General features: G+C 49.0%; 2 protein-coding genes across 5 annotated transcripts in view; both read left to right on the forward strand.

Annotated features, from left to right (window-relative positions):
• Positions 1-12,625, forward strand: part of LOC308590569 (snake venom vascular endothelial growth factor toxin HF-like) — a 56,985-nt gene extending 44,360 nt beyond the window's left edge. Inside the window, exons 3-8 of one of the 2 annotated variants that reach the window (XM_081200722.1) lie at positions 608-638; positions 2,644-2,840; positions 5,444-5,523; positions 7,449-7,478; positions 9,068-9,130; positions 10,605-12,625. In XM_081200722.1, the coding sequence (XP_081056848.1) occupies positions 608-638; positions 2,644-2,840; positions 5,444-5,523; positions 7,449-7,478; positions 9,068-9,130; positions 10,605-10,743 (540 nt within the window). In that variant the 3' untranslated portion in view covers positions 10,744-12,625. The remainder of the gene's footprint in view (positions 1-607; positions 639-2,643; positions 2,841-5,443; positions 5,524-7,448; positions 7,479-9,067; positions 9,131-10,604) is intronic. The other variant, XM_081200723.1, reaches the window with a different exon arrangement.
• A 4,571-nt stretch (positions 12,626-17,196) lies between these two features.
• The window catches only part of PPP1R13L (protein phosphatase 1 regulatory subunit 13 like), a 228,261-nt gene continuing 224,909 nt past the window's right edge, over positions 17,197-20,548 (forward strand). For 2 of the 3 annotated variants that reach the window (XR_014009747.1, XM_081200253.1), the window contains exon 1: positions 17,249-17,339. The gene's annotated coding sequence lies outside the window, so the exon portion shown is untranslated. Of the gene's footprint in view, positions 17,340-20,548 lie in introns of all 3 variants that reach the window. The other variant, XM_081200254.1, reaches the window with a different exon arrangement.

Here is a 20,548-nt window from a genome sequence, read left to right on the forward strand (position 1 = left end):
TGTGCTTTCCTATAGAAAGTAATGCAAAACGGATTAATCTGTTCCAGACTTTTAAAAACAACCCCTAAAACAGCAATTTAACATGAATTTTACTATCTAACGAGACCATTGATCCATAAAATGAAAACAATAAACAATGTACTGCAGTCACACAATCAATCAATTTGTAGCTGAATTGGGTTTCACACAGTCACAAAACCAAAACAAAAAAGCTGCAAAAACAAAAATGCAAAATAGCAAAAACAGACAGACCTCAGCGTAACACTCAAATCAGAAGCGTAACACTCAAAACGGAGCATATTTGGCTTCCGAAAAAAGTCCGCAAACCAGAACACTTACTTCCAGGTTTGCAATGTTTGGGTTCCAAGTCGTTTGAGTATCAAGGCGTTTGAGAACCAAGGTGCCACTGTAGCTGTTTATTTCCTTGACATCTGAAGGGAGGGAAGGGCGGGTGCCACTACCAAGAAGGCCCTCTGCCTGGTTCTCTGTAGCTTCACTTCTCGCAGGGAGGGAACCTCCAGAAGGCCCTCGGAGCAGGACCTCAGTGTACTATCGCAGACCCCACCCAAGGGTGCTCCTTTCTAACTGGTCCTCCATTCACTTACAGCCGGTGTTGACTTCCGAGCAGCCAGCAGGAGGTGAGTTTCTTGTTCCCACCTTCCCCTTTCTGAAAAACTCACTGCCTTCCCCACGTGGAAAAGCCACAACCTTCCGAACTACAAAGTTTGCACCCAGTGGCAAAGAGGATTTTGTTCGGACAGAGATGACTTGGCCACTGCACTCCAGGCACTGGTAACTTTCAGGCTGGTTCACTGCAATGTGATCCACATGGAGTTTTCAGGCGGTCCAAAATGGAAATGTCAGTCGGTCCAAAATGCTTCGGCCAGATTACTGAATGGAGTTCCATTTAGATTTTATAAAAAGGTAAAAGTAAACGGGGACGCGGGTGGCACTGTGGGTTAAACCACTTAGTCTTGGCTTGCCGATCAGAAGGTCGGTGGTTCGAATCCCTGCGACGGGGTGAGCTCCTGTTGCTCGGTCACTGCTCCTGCCAACCTAGCAGTTCGAAAGCACGCCAGTGCAAGTAGATAAATAGGTACCACTCCAGCGGGAGGGTAAACGGCGTTTCCATGCACTGCTCTGGTTCGCCAGAAGCGGCTTAGTCATGCTGGCCACATGACCCGGAAGCTGTACGCCGGCCAATAAAGCGAGATGAGCGCCGCAACCCCAGAGTTGGCCACGACTGGACCTAATGGTCAGGGGTCCCTTTAACTTTACTTTTAATAGGTATCTCAGGCCATTTGCACATGCAGAATGTCGGCACCCTATGTATAGAAAGCAGCAAACCAGTGATATTTGAGGGAGCAGCCTAGCAGGCGGGGCCCATTGCTTACATCACAGGAGCCTACACAACACAAAACACTGTATTTATTTTATTTGTTTTGTATCTTATATTTTGGAAATGTACATCCAGGTTTTTTCCTTTAAATTTATTTGGGGCCCCCAAGAGAGTGGGGCCCTAGGCTAGAGCTTGTTTAGCTTATATACCGTATTTTTCGCTCTATAAGACGCACCAGACCACAAGACGCACCTAGTTTTTGGAGGAGGAAAACAAGGGGGGGGGGGAATTCTGAATCCCAGAAGCCAGAACAGCAAGAGGGATCGCTGTGCAGTAAAAGCAGCAATCCCTCTTGCTGTTCTGGCTTCTGGGATAGCTGTGCAGCCTGCATTCGCTCCATAAGACGCACACACATTTCCCCTTACTTTTTAGGAGGGGAAAAGTGAGTCTTATAGAGCAAAAAATACGGTACGTAAATCCAGCACTGTCCCCGGGGCTCAAGCCTGGGCAGCGTATCTCACTTCTCGTAGCGAGGGAACCGCCAGAAGGCCCTCAGAGCTGGACCTCAGTGTCCGGGCTGATCTATGGGGGTGGAGATGCTCCTTCAGGTATACTGGGCCGAGGCTGTTTAGGGCTTTAAAGGTCAGCCCCAACACTTTTAATTGTGCTCAGAAACATACTGGGAGCCAATGCAAAAGTTACTATTTACAACACAACTTCTCACTCTCAGCATTCCTCAGAACTAACCACACCTCTCCCAGTCACCAGTCTAGCTGCCGCATTCTGGATTAGTTGCAGTTTCCGGGTCACCTTCAAAGGTAGCTCCACATAGAGCGCATTGCAGTAGTCCAAGCGGGAGATAACCAGAGCATGCACCACTCTGGCAAGACAGTATGCGGGCAGGGAGGGTCTCATCCTGCGTACCAGATGGAGCTGATAAACAGCTACCCTGGACACAATTGACCTGCACCTCCATGGACAGCTGTGAGTCCAGAATGACTCCCAGGCTGCGCACCTGGTCCTTCAGGGGCACAGTTGCCCCATTCAGGACCAGGGAGTCCTCCACACCCGCCCGCCTCCTGCCCCCCAAAACAGTCCTTCTGTCTTGTCAGGATTCAACCTCAATCTGTTAGCCGCCATCCATCCCCCAACTGCCTCCAGACACTCACACAGGACCTTCACTGGTTCTGATTTAAGAGAGAGGTAGAGCTGGGTATCATCCTCATATTGATGGACACCCAGCCCAAACCCCCTGATGATCTCTCCCAGAAGCTTCATCTAGATATTGACTATATGTTCTGCAGTGGTGCCCTTTGAGGAGGTCTGGAGCCGCAGCTACTGCCGAGCCCGGGAGACCCTGGTGGACATCCTGAGTGAATTCCCCCACGAGGCTGAGCACATCTTCAAGCCCCCCTGCGTCCCCCTCTGGAGATGTGCCGGTTGCTGTGGAGACGAGAGCCTGGAGTGCATCGCCGTGGAGACCCGGACCATCGACTTGCAGGTGCGCCGGTGGGGAAAGGGCTGCTGCCCTGGGTCCTAGCACCACAGAGGCATCACGGAATTGTAGAGTTCAAAGGGACCCCCAAAGGTCATCCAGCTCAACCCGCTGCAAAGCAGGAATCGCAACTTTAGCCCTTCCTTAACGTCATCTCCTTGCAAAGCTCTGGTGGTGTTCCCTCAACCTCACTCCACTTATTGCAGAAACTGGGGTCTGCTCAGGGTCCCAGACTCATAGTTCCTTCATTACATGTAAAACCAGAGGCACATTTAATGCTCATAGTACTGTAGGGTTGGAAGGGTCCCCTAGGGGTCATGTGGCCGAACCCCCAGTCAATGTAGGGATCACAACTAAAGAACTCATGGCAGATGAACCTTCCAAGTCTTACAAGGAACGGTTGAGGTAGCTGAGCCTAGAAAAGAGGAAACTGAAAGGTGATATGATAGCCACCTTTGCATATGGAAGAGGGAACTAGTTTGTGTGTGTGTGCATATATGTGTGTGTGTGTGTGTGTGTGTGTGTGTGTGTGTGTGTGTTTTAAAAACATATCATTTCCAACAATCACATATCTTCTTATCTTATACATTGTTTTAGACCTCCGTCAACACCTCTGATGATTTTCCGCCTTTTTTCACTTATTCTGCATTTCTGTTATTCTTAATTGCCGTCATCTAATAATTCTTTCATAGAAGGACGCAGGTGGCGCTGTGGGTAAAAGCCTCAGCACCTAGGGCTTGCCGATCGAAAGGTCGGCGGTTCGAATCCCTGCGACGGGGTGCGCTCCCGTCGTTCGGTCCCAGCGCCTGCCAACCTAGCAGTTCGAAAGCACCCCCGGGTGCAAGTAGATAAATAGGGACCGCTTACAAGCGGGAAGGTAAACGGTGTTTCCGTGTGCGGCTCTGGTTCGCCAGAGCAGCGATGTCACGCTGGCCACGTGACCCGGAAGTGTCTTTGGACAGCGCTGGCCCCCGGCCTCTTGAGTGAGATGGGCACACAACCCTAGAGTCTGGCAAGACTGGCCCGTACGGGCAGGGGTACCTTTACCTTTACCTTAATAATTCTTTCATAGTCTTTCTTGCAATATTTCATATAGTTCTCCTTACAAAACTTCTTGCGATCCTACTAGCGTAATCTGTTCATTACTATTACTTTTCAAACAATTCATATATTTACTCCAGTCTTCTAAGAATCTCTGATCCTGTAGGTTTCGAATCCTTCTAGTTAATTTGTCCAATTCTGCATAGTCCATCAATTTCATCTGCCATTCTTCTATCGTCGGTAATTCTTCTTGCTTCCATTTTTGTGCCAATAATATTCTTGCTGCCGTCACTGCATATAAAAACAACTGTCTATTAATTTCATCTCCTACAATGTCAAGTAAAAATGCTTCTGATTTCTTAATAAATGTATATTTCAACATCTTTTTCATCTCATTATTTCCCAGAAGTTTTTCACTTTTTTACATTCCCAACACATCTGATAAAATGTTCCTTCCTTTTCTTTACATTTCCAACCTTATTACTTGTTTTATACATTTTAGCCAGTTTCACCGGTGTAATGTGCCACCTATACGTCATTTTCATCACATGGAACTAGCTTGTTTTCTCCTGCTCCAGAAAGTAGGACTCGAACCCTGAGCTTCGAGATACAAGACGGGAGATTCCGACTAAACCTTAGGCAAGACAGTGAAGAGCTGTTCAACACCTCGGAAGGTGATGGATTCTCCTTGACTGGAGGTTTTTAAGCAGTGGCCGGACGGCTATCAGTCATGAATGCTTCAGTTGAGATTCCTACATTGCAGTGGGTTGGACTAGATGACCCTTGGTTGCCCCTTCCAATTCTGTTATTCCACGATGGATGCCAATGGGTCGAATCCGTATGACTAACATTGGATCTGACCCAGGATTTGGCGAGACGCCTAGCAGGCACGCGAGGGTATGTCTGGCTGGATGAGGCCCAAACTTCAGTCTGCCCCAGCACACTGTCTCCGCCATAGCTGTCAACCGTCCCTTATTTGGCGGGAAACTCCCTTATCCCAGCGCCGTGTCCCGCTGCTGTCCCTTATTGATGATGTCCCTTAAATTTCCCGGGTTTCAAAGGAAGCAGCTCCTCTCCCTCCCTCCCTGCCGGCCAGGGAGGAGGGAGGCTCCAACTGTGTTGCTTGGCTGCGTTGCTCACCCAATAAGGAGTCTAAGAACGACTGGGGGGTGGAGCTTGCATCCCTTGTGCCGATCCAATTGGCCGCGTTGCCTGGGGACTCGCCTTTGCTCAGTGCTTCCCAGCGGAGAGGTGACGGTGGTTTTCCTTGCTGCATCCCCTTTGCCGGGTTGCTGCGCTGTGGGAACCAACGCTTGAGGCTTCGTTTGGCTGCTGGCTGGGCTTTCTGCCTTTGGCTCGGAGGGGCTCAGAAGCTGAACATACCTGTGCCCCTTGGAAAATCCCTTATTTTGGCTCCTGAATCCTTATTTTCGAGGCTGCTGGTCCCTTATTTTCAAATCTGTAAGTTGACAGCTATGGTCATCTAGTGGGGCAGGTGCCCGGGGAGGACGGGAGCTGGAGTGGGTGCAGGTGGTGGAAGGTGACGTGTCCCCCTTCCCCCTTGGCAGGTGGTCCGAGTGAGCCCCATCCTGGGCACGACTCAGCAGGAAGAAATGAAGTTCGTGGAGCACACTCGCTGCTCTTGCAGGTGAGACGAAGGCCAAGCAGGAGCCATCTGGGAGGTTTGGCGGGGAGGGTCTGCGGTTGGATGTCGGGGGGTGGCATAAAGTGTTCACTTTCACACCACAGCTCATTCTCGCTGCACCCCGGAACTTATTTTCCAAACCACAGCTCATCCCTATAATGTACGGTGCACTTGTAAAAAGTGCCCCTGAGCACGTGCAGAGTGTTTCTTCTCGCTCTCTCCCACATCCACCCATTCCCTGAATTTTAGAAAATGTGCATTTGGGACTCTTTAGTTCAGGGGAAAAGAAGAGGAAGGAGCGATATGGTCGAAGTTTATAAATAAGTATGGTATTGGATAATCTGAAAGCTCAACTAAAAACTCAGGAAGTGGACAAATTGATGCAGAATGTAGAGAAGGATCTAAAGACCTTCACGGAGGAGGTCAGTAGTAGATAGGTAGCCGTGCTGGTCTGCCATAGTCAAAATAAAAAAATTCCTTCCAGTAGCACCTTAAAGACCAACTAAGTTAGTTCTTGGTATGAGCTTTCGTGTGCATGCACACTTCTTCAGATACACAGGAGGAGGTCAGGTAATTGAAAGTGCAGAAATTCAACGGGGACAAAAATGATTATGCTCACAACAACGTATATTGGTGGTTCAGTGACAATGATAAAAACAAGAACAAACAGATCAGGAGACATGATGGTGGTAATATGCCACATGATTTCCCTAGTGACTGTGATTCCATTAGTGCCTCCAGTCACAGTGACATGGAGAGAGATAGGGAGCTGCAGCTTAGATCCAGTAGGCGCTGTCCGGAATTTCGCAAGAGCCAGATGACATGTCCTCACAGGAGAAAAGGATTTCAACAGAATCGCTCGTTGTTAATTTGTCTTCTCATAATTTAACTAGAGCAGAATTAAGTATATTAAAGCCCTATACGGCCTAGGACCCTCGTACCTACAGGACTGCCTCTCCTGGTATGTCCCACGGAGGCCCTTACGGTCTTCAAACAAAAACATCTTGGAGATCCCGGGCCACAGGGAGGTTAGGCTGGCCTCAACCAGAGCCAGGGCCTTTTCAGTACTGGCCCCGGCCTGGTGGAACGCTCTGTCACAAGAGACTAGGGCCGTGCAGGACTTGACATCTTTCCACAGGGCCTGCAAGACGGAGCTGTTCCACCAGGCCTTTGGCCAAGGCACAGTCTGACCCCCTCCTTTGGTAATCCAAACAGAACTCTAGCCCAATGGTTGCCATTAATTCGATTTGAACTCATTTTATAATGAACTGATTTTAGAATGTATTATTTTACTGTTGTTAGCTGCTCTGAGCCCGGCTTCGGCTGGGGAGGGCGGGATATAAATAAAATTTTATTATTATTATTATTATTATTGAGAAAGGATTGGGTTTTGTGCCCACACCAGGCTATTCTGCCTTCCAAACTCGTGTAGATATTCATCATTCGTCAAATCACACTTAGAGCATGTTTTGCATGTGTGGCACGGAGAAAGTGGCAATTTCTCGTCTCCCTCTCTCATAAGACTAGAACTCATGGACATAAAATGAAGCTGGAAATTCAGGACAGATATGGGAAAGGGCTCCTTTCACACAGCAGAGAGTTAGACCGTGGAACTCACTGCCACAGGAAGCAGGGATGGCCACCCGCTTGGATGGCTTTAGAAGAGGAAGAGACAAATTCATGGAGGACGCTGCACTAGTTGGGCCATTGGCCTGATCCAACTGCCAGGCTCTTCTTAGGTCCCTGTGGAACCTCCAGCTCCAGCGGCAGTCTATCTGCATTCCTAGGTTCTTAGGGATATTTGGCCACTTCGAAAACAGGACGCCGGACTGGGTGCTTTTTCTACGGGAGGCACACACACACCAGATCACCTTCAACCAATCCATCCGCTTCCGCTTGTGTAAATATATGTTTTCCTCTTTTTCCAGGCCTCGGCGGAAACGTTTGAAAGGTGAGAGGTAAGTGGTATATAATAATAATAATAATAATAATAATAATAATAATAATAATAATAATAATAATAATTTATTATTTATACCCTGCCCATCTGGCTGGGTTTCCCCAGCCACTCTGGGCGGCTTCCAACGGAATATTAAAATATAATAACCTATTAAACATTAAAAGCTTCCTTAAACAGGACTGCCTTCAGATGTCTTCTAAATGTCAGGTAGTTGTTTATCTCTTTGACATCTGGTGGGAGGGAGTTCCACAGGGCAGGCGCCACCACCGAGAAGGCCCTCTGCCTGGTTCCCTGTAACTTGGCTTCTCGCAGCGAGGGAACAGCCAGAACAGCAGAACTAACCATGAAAACTCTTCAAAACATTCGGAAGATAAAATAAACAATGAAAACATGCATCAACATCTGCTTGCCTGGTGCCAGAGTGCAGGTGCTGCCACACTAAAACATTGACTTCTTACAAATGTGGAATGGGGTCTTATGTGGCAGCTGGAACAGGACCACTTCCATAGATCAAAGCGGTTGAGAGGGAGGTACTTGGGATAAGGTGATCTCACAGGTGAACTGGTCCCAAATTGTCCAGGGCTTTATATATTAATAGCAGCACCTTGACTGTGGCCATTGGGAAGCAGAGCAGATCTCTGAGCACAGGTGTTGCCAAGGCTACCTTCCTGCCCAGGGCCGGATTTAGGTTTGATGAAGCCCTAAGCTCCTGAAGGTAATGGGGCCCTTTAAATGTCCAGCTGTACTTTGTCAACAACAAATGGCCAATGTTTTTTTGGGTTGAATATATGCTATATGGTAATTTATGGACCTAATAGGAATCTAAAGCCATTTGTACATAACAAAATATGTATTTCACCAAAGTAATTGATATAGAAATGAGCAAACCAGTGATATTTTAGGGAGCAGCCTAGCAGGCGGGGCCCTTGACTCACATCATTTGTTGTTTTTTTAGTCGTTTAGTCGTGTCCGCCTCTTCGTGACCCCCTGGACCAGAGCATGCCAGGCACTCCTGTCTTCCACTGCCTCCCGCAGTTTGGTCAAACTCATGCTGGCAGCTTCGAGAACACTGTCCCACCATCTCATCCTCTGGCGTCCCCTTCTCCTTGTGCCCTCCATCTTTCCCAACATCAGGGTCTTTTCCAGAGAGTTTTCTCTTCTCATGAGGTGGCCAAAGTCTTGGAGCCTCAGCTTCACGATCTGTCCTTCCAGTGAGCACTCAGGGCTGATTTCCTTCAGAATGGATAGGTCTGATCTTCTTGCAGTCCATGGGACTCTCAAGAGTCTCCTCCAGCACCAGAATTCAAAAGCATCCATTATTTGGCGATCAGCCTTCTTTATGGTCCAGCTCTCACTTCCATACATCACTACTGGGAAAAGCATAGTTATAACTATACGGACCTTTGTCAGCAAGGTGGTTTCTCTGCTTTTTAAGATGCTGTCTAGGTTTGTCATTGCTTTTCTCCCAAGAAGCAGGCGTCTTTTAATTTTGTGACTTACAGCACAGGAATCTACATAAGAACGTTAATAAATAAATAAAATTGCCAAAAAAGATTAAAAAGATTTACCTGTCTCTCCTTTCCCCAGGAGCCATCGGATTGGGGCCAAGAGGAGACCCCGGGAGCCAAGCCTAACGTCTTTCACACCACTGTAGGTACACGAGAGCATGGTGTCTGCGTGGCAGTTGGCAACAATAGGAAAGAGGCCTTAGCTAATTGGCGGGGCGAGAGATTGCCTACATTTAATACAAAAGCATCTCCAAATTAAAAATAAAAGGTCCATTGGGAGGATGTGATGGGAAAGACTGAGAGTGGCTGCCAGCCAGAGTAGACAACATGGTTAGATGGACCAACGCTCTGACCCAGGTGGTTTCATAACATTATTCCTTACTTGTAAAGCATCTCAGGTGTTCTAGGAGATTGAAAGGTCAGGCAAGCCTTGCCTGCAGGCTCTCGATTGAAAAGGCGCAAGAGGAAAGAGGAATGGGGAGGGCAGAGGAAAAGTAGCGAGCACAGTTGCCAATGCTTGAAGTTACATACTCAGAGCAGTGCAGTCTGATTTGGAGGGGCACCGTGCTTTTACTAGCATATTTCACACCCGACCAGCACCCCTTAGTTCTCTAGATGGTGGGTGGGGGCCAGAGCATAACCCCCCCCCCTCTGGCTGGGATGGAGGGAGGGAGAGAGGGCAATGTTATGATAGGGTTAGCAATGTCCTGGGCTGCCTGTAGGTGCCACTGTTGCTTCAGCCCTGGCATAAGGAGCACCATAAGGTACCTTCCTATTTAAATCAGCCCTTTATCTGCCCAATTCTCCTCTCCTGCAGTGCAGAATTCTGTAAAGTCAGCAGGTCTGCTGGGGACTGGCACCTTCAGACCTTTCCAGTGTAATAAACGAAAATCTGCCCTTATTCCCTTATGGGGAACACAAGAGCCCTTATAGAGTCCTTTGCAGGTTCTCCATCGGTCGGAGAAAATAACAGAGGCCAACCAGAGAATATTGAGAAGCAAAGCAGCTCGTAAGCCTGATCTTTATTGAACTGTTGCAACAGGGTGCCCCCTTCACACTCAGGAGAAGGACCCAGAACCAAGGTGTACCTGCCCTTATATAGACATTTTAAATTGCCAGCCCTGGAGTCCAAGACCACCCCCAGAAACATCATACATACATCACAGAAAGGGGTGTAGCTCAATACCACCCCCCAGATACATCATACCTACATCACAGAAAGGGCGGTCCACAACAGAAATCTGAGTGCGCTGTTTTACCTCCTGTCTGGCAGGTTACCTGTTAATGCTCACTTGATTGGATACCCTGGGGAGCCTGGCCAGTCTTTTGTAATGATAAATACTTAGTTCCTGAGCCAGATCACAGGCTCACCCTATTCATACACAGACATACCCTTAAGACAGGATTTGTGAAGGAAAAGACAAGGAGGAAGCTTTTCCATTTTCCTTGACCTTGCAAGAGAAATCATTTGGTCAGTTTGGGAGTCAAAATGGTTTTCAGGGCTGTTTCCCTGTGCTGCTTCAGACATGTGGTTTACATCGTTATGTGCGTGTTTGCTTGGTACATTTATGAACATTTATTATATATATAAGACCTTAATTTTTTTATTTCACCAGCATCACCCCCCAAACCTGTTGCATGTGGTTTTATTTCAGCAGCTGCAAACTCCCCGGTGCGGGGAGACCAGAGGCCCAGAACAGAGACCAAGAAGAAGCCAAGAATTTGCCCCTGTCCGAGAGAGACATTCCTGTCTGAAGTCCGGACGCAGGCAGGGCTGCCTCGTTCCCAGCTGCCCATGCAAGAATGGCGGACAGAAAAATCCCTGCAAGGCCCAGTCTGGGGGCTGCCCTTTTCTGGACGCTGATGGGATCGGGAGACCCTCCATCTGCAGAGGGGTGGGGCAGACGTCCGCTGACTATCCATTAAAGAGTCCTGCGCCCTGACTGGTCCCCAGATATGTCTTACAGACTTCCCTGATCTGGTCCCCGCCAGCTGTTTCGAACTCAGAACTCCAAAGAGAGCACCATGTTGGGGTGGCCGGACCGTGGCGTGCCTACGTGTTTCCCCCTTCTTCTGATGACCCAACAAAGCATGTTCTGTTTCTGCACTAAAAAAGGGCCTTTTGCAAAGCATTCCTGCCCTCCACCCCATCATTGCCTCCCTCCCTCCCTCTTTTATTTATGACGCATCGTTCTTAGGTCTGAAACACACGTCTGGTCCAGGCATGCGTCTCGCGTGTGGCTGTATGTGTGGAAGTGAGTGTTTGTGTGTTCACCCAAAAGACGTTGCATTGGCTCCCGTGCGCTCCTAGCACGAAAGAAGCCACAGCTTTTTGAAATGTTGTGTTTTTAAAACAGTGTTTTCCATACCCTGCCATCAGGGAAAAACCTAGTGCTAATTTTTGAAAACAGGAGATGTTATATGGGCTGGCTGACCAAAATCGAGGCACTTCAAACCCCAGATAAGTGGGAGTCAGCTTTGGCTACTCAGCGGTGGTGAGGGAAAGGCACTCCGCACATGTGCAATGACACTCTTTCCACTATTATTATTACTATACCATATATTTCAGTTTATGTCTTCATTATCCTCTCATCTTGCAAGTTAGCCTTCCAAGTGCGTTAGAATTACTTGAGCAGCGCTGAAGGGCATTGAAGCCCACCTCATTGATATTTCTTTTTAGCCACTGGCTTATGAAGCCACTCACGCCTCCTTCATTTCCTCGACGAAACACCGCAGAGCCTTTCCTTCCGCACTGCCGAGAAGCCTGCCTTTTGAAGTGCCTTGGAGTTAATTGTACAGCGCTAAACCGCGTTGAAGTCTGCTGCGTGTTTCTTTTTAAGCACCAACAGATGGAGCTGTTGCTTTCCTTAACCCTACTGCCAGGGATGCTCTGGGGAAGAGAATAGCACTTTTTAAAACTAGGCCCCGAGAGGGTAGGAATCCTGCGCCAGGAGATCCTGAAGTGTAGAAGGAAAGTCGACGGTAAACCTAGGTGTGGCGCTGGTAGCCTTTTGGTTATTATGGCCACAATTCCACTTTAAAAGACACACCCACCTGCATGGACGAAAGAGAGGATTATATATTTGCATGCATGCTCTGTAGATGGCTAAGAACAGATCTACCACCTAAAACACCACCTGCAACTTCTGTGCGGTGGTTTGATTTCATTTGATACGCGGGATTGCAAAGGATAAGACTTACCCGTGACTATCAGTGGCTTAGAGCCACAACAGCTATGCCTCTACAGACAGAGGCATTAATTCTGAATACCAGGAGGGGAGAGCGTTTTTGTGGTCAGATCCTGCTTCTCAGCTTCCCATTCGAACACCTTGTCGGCCACTGGGAGAACAGGATGCTGGCCAAATTGGCCATCGACCTGGTCCAGCAGGGTCAACTTATAGAGCCTCCAGGTCCAGAGGCAGTCTACCTGGGTTCCTAGAGGTATTTGGCCACTGGGAGAACAGGATGGTGGCCTGATCTTATGGCCTTATGACTGCAGAGCTTAAACAAACTGAAAGGGTTTGTGCATGTGCTGTGTCTTTCAACCTTTACTGGGAGTTGGGAAATAGATTGAGGAAGCAAAACGAGACTGGGATGTTCGCTTCCTTTCTGGCTCTATCCTAGACGCGGATGGCACTGCGGGTTAAACCACAGAGCCTAGGACTTGCCGATCAGAAGGTCGGCGGTTCGAATCCCACAATGACGGGGTGAGCTCCCGTTGCTCGGTCCCTGCTCCTGCCAACCTAGCAGTTCAAAAGCACGTCAAAGTGCAAGTAGATAAATAGGTACTGCTCCGGCGGGAAGGTAAACGGCGTTTCCGTGCGCTGCTCTGGTTCGCCAGAAGCGGCTTAGTCATGCTGGCCACATGACCTGGAAGCTGTACGCCGGCTCCCTCGGCCAATAAAGCGAGATGAGCACTGCTACCCCAGAGTCGTCCGTGACAGGACCTAATGGTCAGGGGTCCCTTTACCTTTACCTTTAAATCCTGGAGATCAAACCACTTGCAAAAATTATATCCGTGCCTATGGGAAAGATATGTCACAAAGGGAAAGATTTTGTGGTTTCCGGCGTGTGGTTTTGATGTTCCGATCGAGTGAGCCGGTTGTAAAGGTGAGTTTTATCTGCTTCCTTTTCTGGACTGTTAAATCTTCAAGAGTCCGACTGTGATTCATTCGGCTCGCTCCCAATTATGGCCAAATAAATTCTCTCTCCCTGCTGGTGTTTGCTTTACAAAAATGCACATGGATATTCTTAACTGTAAAGTGAAAAAGTTCCCAGGCACTTTTTGAGGGGTGGGGGGCATTTCCTGATTAAGAGGCAGCCTGGTGTAGTGGTTAGAGTGTCAGATTAAGACCTGCAAGACCAGGTTCTTATGACTGCAGAGATTAAACAAATTGATAGGGTTTGTGTTTGTGCGTTGTGTCTTTCAGTTTTTATTGGGAGGTGGGAATCAGCTTAAGAAGGAAGAATGAGACTTGGGTGCTGGCTTCCTTCCTAGTTCTATGTAAATTCTGGCGATCAAACTACTATTAAAATTTTTATCTGTTTCTGAGGGAAAGATCTGTGACATAGTGGTTGCTTTTGTGGTTTCAGACATGTGGCTTTTTATGTTCTGATTGAGTGAGGTGGTTGTAAAGGTGCGTTTTATCTGTTTCCTCTTTGGGGATGTTAAATTTACAAGAGTCCGACGGTGATTCACTCGCCTCTCCTCAATTATGGCCAAATAAATTCTCGCCCTGCTGGTGTTTGCTTTACAAAAATGCACATGAGTAGTCTTATTTGTAAACAGATATTTCCCCCCTTTTTTTGGCAAGTGTTTCAAATTGTGGACGTCGTTGGATTTCGGGATTTTAAAATATATATATATATTAAAAAGCATTAATGCTGCAGCTAAATTCTTTTAAAAGGTTTGATTTGAATGGGACATACACACAAGGAACCGTTTTCAAATGAAAAGGCCATTTGCTTTGCTTTGACTCCATCCTATAGAAAGGTCACCAGACATTTTTCTATAGACAGCTTAAAGATTTATTTTTTCTTAAGCGCCATTTTAAAAAAGAGAGAGAGAGAGAGAGAGAGAATTCAGCTTTCAAAAAAGTTCCCAGGCACTTTTTGCGGGTGCAGTGGAGGGAAATTTGCTGATTAAGAGACAGTGTGGTATAGTGGTTAGAGCATCACACTAGGACAGGGGTAGGCAACCTAAGGCCCAGGGGCCGGATCCAGCCCAATCGCCTTCTCAATCCGGCTCGCGGACGGTCCAGGAATCAGCCTCTTTTTACATGAGTAGAATGTGTCATTTTATTTAAAATGCATCTCTGGGTTATTTTTGGGGCATAGGAATTCGTTCATACCCCCCCCCCAAAATATAGTCTGGCCCCCCACAAGGTCTGAGGGATGGTGAACTCTTCTGGCAATCTTAATTCCGGCTAGGGATTAATTCAGCCCAGCCTTTCGCATGATGAATTCTGCATATAAGTTAAATAAGCAGGGAGACAATATACAGCCTTGCCGTACTGCTTTCCCAATTTTGAACCAATCAGTATGTTTCTGAGCACAATTCAAAGTGTTGGTGCTGACCTTTAAAGCCCTAAACGGCCTTGGTCCAGTATATCTGAAGGAGCATCTCCACCCCCATTGTTCTACCTGGACACTGAGGTCCAGCTCCGAGGGCCTTCTGGCAGCTCCCTCATTGCGAGAAGCCAAGTTACAGGGAACCAGGCAGAGGGCCTTCTCGGTAGTGGCGCCTTCCCTGTGGAACACCCTCCCACCAGATGTCAAAGAGAACAACAACTACCAGGCTTTTAGAAGACATCTGAAGGCAGCCCTCTTTAGGGAAGCTTTTAATGTTTGATGTATTATAGTATTTTAATATTCTTTTGGAAGCCGCGGGGTATAAATAATAAATTATTATTATTATTATTATTATTATTATTATTATTATTATTATTATTTCCAGTTCTAACTGTAGCTTCTTGTCCCACATAGAGATTTCTCAGCAGACAGATGAGGTGATCAGGCACTCCCATTTCTTTAAGAACTTGCCATAGTTTGCTGTGGTCGACACAGTCAAAGGCTTGCATAGTTAATATGATATGATAACCATCTTCAAATATCTCAAGGGTTGTCATATGGTAGATGGAGGAAGCTTGTTTTCTCCTACTCTGGAGGGTAGGACTCGAACCCGTGGCTTCAAGTTACAAGAAAGGAAATTCCGACTGAATATCACGAAGAACCTTCTGATGGTAAGAGACATTCAGCAGTGGCACCAACTCCCTTGGCAGTCTTTAAGCAGAGGTTGGGTGCCAGGGATTCTTCAGCAGTGATTTCTACATTGCAGTCGGTTGGACTAGATGACCCCGGGGGAGCCCTTCCAAATCAGCCACCCTCTTATTAAGGATGGAGTTTTTTCCAAGGTGGAGAGGAAGCCCTGGAGGGAATCAATAGGAGTATAGCATCTAGATCAAGGGAAGTAATAGTGCCACTGTATTCTGCTCTGGTCAGACCTCACCTGGAGTACTGTGCCCAGTTCTGGGCACCACAGTTCAAGAAGGACACTGACAAACTGGAACGTGTCCAGAGGAGGGCAACCCAAATGGTCAGAGGCCTGGAAACGATGCCTTATGAGGAACGGCTAAGGGAGCTGGGCATGTTTAGCCTGGAGAAGAGGAGGTTAAGGGGTGATATGATAGCCATGTTCAAATATATAAAAGGATGTCACATAGAGGAGGGAGAAAGGAGCCAAACTACAAGAAAGAAGATTCCACCTAAACATTAGGCAGAACTTCCTGACAGTAAGAGCTGTTTGACAGTGGGATTTGCTGCCAAGGAGTGTGGTGGAGTCTCCTACTTTGGAGGTCTTTAAGCAGAGGCTTGACAACCATATGTCAGGAGTGCTCTGATGGTGTTTCCTGCTTGGCAGGGGGTTGGACTCGATGGCCCTTGTGGTCTCTTCCAACTCTAGGATTCTATGATTCTATGATTCTATGAATCTGGTGTTGGACTTCTTAATCTTCAGCAGGGGAGAGAAATGCCAAGCTGGCAAGGCCAGGAACCGCTCCTGGCTTGGCTGCTACTTTTCTGCTTTCGGGGAGAGGCGCTGCTGACTCCCGGCTCTCTGGACCGGTTTTGGAGCCCGAGAGAAAGGCTGGCAGCGACTGGCATTCCAAAGCCATGTGTCACCCGGCGGGCGCGGGGGATGCTGGGAGTTGTAGTCTTCTCCCCCCTCCAGCTGGAGAAGTCCCAGGTGGGCTGCAGTCACCTTTTCTCTTTCCCGTTCCTCTCCTCGGCTGTTTTAGCTGGCCCCCACGCCGCCTGCCCTCCACGGGCCAGTTCATCAGAGACAGTGATGTGGCATCTGAGCATGGGCAAAGTACTTTTGCCCCCCTCCAGGGAATCCAGGGCGAATCAGAATGAAAAAACAACAACAGGGAATGCAATTGAAAGAAGGCGCAGTGTTTCCAATAATAATAATACTGTACAATTTTATTTATACCCCGCCCTCCCCAGCCAAGACCGGGCTCAGAGCGGATAACTATCAATAATAAAAACAAGTTGATTAAAATACAACTTTAAAAACAAGATTAAAATACAACATTAAAACCCATGGGGTGGGGTGCGTTGTACCCCCCTATCCACACCTTAAAATAAGTGCCCTCCACCCCCCGACGGACCAGCAGGCGGAGCGACTTCAGATTCGTCCCCCCAGAAAAAAAAGAGGGGAAGGGCTTGCGGGGACAGCCTGGGCACTCTGCCCATGCTCAGAGGTCTCCCTGCAGCGTCGGTCCCCGGCGGGCCTCCAATCGGATCCCACTGCGCCCTGTCGCGGGACCTTGTGTGTGTGTGTGTTTTAATTTTTATTAATTTTATTAAATAATACAAGAATATTAAAAAAGAGACAAATTTCAAACATATGCATATAACCACAATCATTCACCCATTGTTCAACAATATTTAGAGACCAAGAAAAGAAGCAAAGAAAAAAAAGAAAAATTGGATACCTTTCGTGAGCAACACTCGCACGCAAACATATCCATGCCACAAAATCCCAAAAACACAAAATTCAGTGCAATTCTTTGTGCGTGTGAACGGCCCTAATAATCCGGTTCAGGGCAGGACTACCAGTCCCAGAATGCAGCAGGAGCCGCTCCGGAGCTGTCCTACCTGTTAGACGGCCAAGGGAAGCCGCGGTGGGCGGAGGCAGCAGGCAGGGAGCCCGACCTGTTCCCGGGAAGAGGCGTGGGGCGCACGGCGGCGGCGGCGGCGGCGGATCAGTCCCAGGAAGAGCCCCGACGGCGACGGCGGCGGCCGGAGCCCCCCCGGGAGAAGCACCAGCAGCGCCTGTTCCGCCCCAGGTCGGTCCGCGGAGGGAGAGGGGACGGGGGCAAAGTTTGGCAAACTTGGCCAAACTTGGGGAAACTTGGCTAAACTTTGGCAAACTTGGCCAAACTTTGGCAAACTTTTCCCTCTAAGCGCCCAGCCGGGGTCGAAAAGCCTCCTTTAGGTGGGGGCGGCCAAGGGTTTGGGGGGCGCGGATCCTTCAACCCCCCTCCAAAAAAAACCTTTCCCAAACTTTGCCAGGCGGGGACTGGGCGGAGGAATGGGGGTCCCCCCTCCCCAAAGCCGTCCAACGCGCCTCCTACATCTGCGTGGGAAACTGCTGCTCTGCGTTTTTCTTGCCGCTTTTTTGGGGGGGTTTTCCAAGATGCCCCAATTTTCGAGGGGGCGGTCTGCCTGCTTTCCGTCTCCCCTTTTCCTCTCCTCCCTGTTTCTCTCTCTTTGGGAATCGGATCCGCCTGTCTCCAGGGCACCGCGGCGGCTGGAGGTGGGGGGTCGGCCGGCAGGCGGATCCGATTCACGCCCGGGCTTGCTCTCGCCCTGCGCTGCAGACATTTTGGGTGCGATTATTCACCGCGGCAGAGCCAGGCAGGGAGGGAGGCAAGCAGCCTCAACCCCCCCCCCTTCCACCAAAGGCTGGAGGGGAGCGGGGAGGGAGGGGCCGCCCTGGAATTTGACTTGGAAGAGATAACGCACCCCCCCCCCACCACGCGCAAAAAAAGAGATGTATTTATTATGTTTTGCAAAAAAGATGTTTGCCAAAAGAGAGCCCAGCCTCGCGGGTTTCTTTCCCCTTCTGAGTTTGCAAATTTCATCCTCTCCTATTTTTGGCGGCTGGTACATTGGGGGGGGGGGGAAAGGAGGTCAGCGGCGGAGAGCTGCTTGGCATGCAGAAGGGTGTCCCGGGTTCAGGGACGCGGGTGGCGCTGTGGGTTAAGCCACAGAGCCTAGGACTTGCCGATCAGAAGGTTGGCGGTTCGAATCCCTGTGACGGGCTGAGCTCCCGTTGCTCGGTCCCTGCTCCTGCCAACCTAGCAGTTTGAAAGCACATCAAAGTGCAAGTAGATAAATAGGTACCACTCCGGCGGGAAGGTAAACGGCATTTCCATGTGCTGCAACTCTCTATGTTCAGACGCTGCCCCCAAAACCTCAGTCGGCCCCCTCCCCATCTCCTGGCCTGATTTCCTACAAACAACCGGCCCAGGGTTGTCGCTGCCTGCCATGGGGCTCGGACATCACCCCCAAAAGGGTCTGCCAGCCCCTCGCACTGGGCACCAGTAGCCACCGCTCTCCCGACGGGACCTTGGCGAGGGTGGCTGCCCTCAAGTGCCCTCTGTGCGTGTGTCATAGGGTCACAAAACAGGCCCCAAATCTCCCTTGAATATTGTGTTGTCGTCAAAGAAGCTTCGGCAAATGATACATGGAATAAGCAGTTTAAGAAGGGAAGCCAAGGGTCATCCAGCGTGACCTGCTGCGACGCAGGAGTCCCAACGGCAAATGACACACCGGCAGCTAAAAATATTTTGCGTTTTCTTTGCTGTGTGAGAAGGTGCGGCTGCGGTTTCACCGGAGGCTTGGTGTGGGCAGCTGCCCAGGCAGAGGGTGTGGCGGGCGGCATGTTCTCCTGGGCCCAGCTGCCTCCGGTGGCCCCGTGCCACGTGAGGAAAGCTTCCAGTGGCAAAGGCATTGTGCGATAATTAGGATAATCCGTACGTGTAAAGGATGGGCACGCCCGAATCGGCCTTGGGTTATCCTGATCCAAGTTAATGGCGCTTTACCCAACGCACCCTATCTCACGCACTCCAAAAAAAGGGGGGGTTTGACCACCTGTAAGCAGCACAAGGGGTTCCTCAGAGGAAAAGGGAGGCAGGGGGGAACAGAGCGGAGGAAATATCCATTTATTTCTGATATGTGTGATTCAGCGTGTGATGGAGGAGGATGGAGCAACCAAAACAATCAGAGAGACGGAAAGACTAGGGAAAAAAGGGTTGTAGCGTTTTGGACTCTTTAGTTTAGAGAAAAGGCAAGTGATACCTTTTAACCTTTAAAGCCCAATACAGCCTAGGACCCTTGTACCTACGGGACCGCCTCTCCTGGTATGTCTCACGGAGGACCTTACAGTCTTCAAACAGAAACATCTTGGAGGTCCCGGGCCAAGGGGGGGTAAGGCTGGCCTCAACCAGAGTCAGTGGCCCCGATCTGGTGGAACGCTCTGTCCCAAGAGACCAGGGCCCTGCGGGACTTGACATCTTTCCGCAGGGCCTGCAAGACAGAGCTGTTCCACCAGGTCTTTGGCCAAAAAACAGTCTGACCCCCCCTCCTTTGGTGTTCCTCGTAGAACTCTGGCACAATGGTTGCCATTTGGTTTTGAATTGATTTTAGAATATTGATCATAGAATGCTGTGTTACTTTTATTGCTGTTAGCCGCTCTGAGCCCGGCTTCGGCTGGGGAGGGCGGGATATAAATAAATTATTATTATTATTATTATTATTATTATTATTATACAATAGAAGCTTATTATAAAATAATTCGTGGCCTGGGGAAAGTGGGCAGAGAGGATCCCCCCCCCATAACACTAGAACCCATGTTCATCCAATGAAGCGGAACTTTGGAAGATTCAGGAAAGATAATGACTTTGTCACGTGGTTAAACTTTGGAACTCTCTGCCACAAGAGGCAGTGATGGCCTGGATGGCTTTAAAAGAGGACTAGACAGATTTGTGGAGGAGGAGAGGGCTTAAGGGTTTCCTTTGCGGCATCTGGGGGAACAGGATGCTGGACTCGATGGGCCTGATCCTGCAGGCTGTTCTGTTGTTGTTATGATAGCCTTGGCTGGCCCAGGCTGAGCTCAAAAGAGCTGAGGCTTTTAGACAGATAAGCCAATGCATTCCTGGCCCTGCAAGTCCCCAAAAAAGGAATCTCCTTCTCTCCCGTGGCTGTTGAAACTGCTTCCTCCTCTGCCGATAACCTCAATGTCACCCTTCCCTTCTCCTGATCACGTGGCCTCACACACAGACCGTAAGGCCAGGATCTGCGGGATAGCTCAGTCGGTAGAGCACAAGACTCTTAATTTCATGGTTGTGGGTTCGAGCCCCATGTGGGGCAAAAAAAATTCCTGCCTTGCAGGGGGTTGGACTAGATGACCCTCGTGGTCCCTTCCTACTCTTCCATTCCGGGGTTTCTATGATGCATGGCTAGCTGAGGACGTCAGGGGACTCCTAATGGA

Source organism: Podarcis bocagei, assembly GCF_964188305.1.
Source record: "Podarcis bocagei genome assembly, chromosome: 7".
NCBI classification, from domain to species: Eukaryota; Metazoa; Chordata; class Lepidosauria; order Squamata; family Lacertidae; genus Podarcis; species Podarcis bocagei.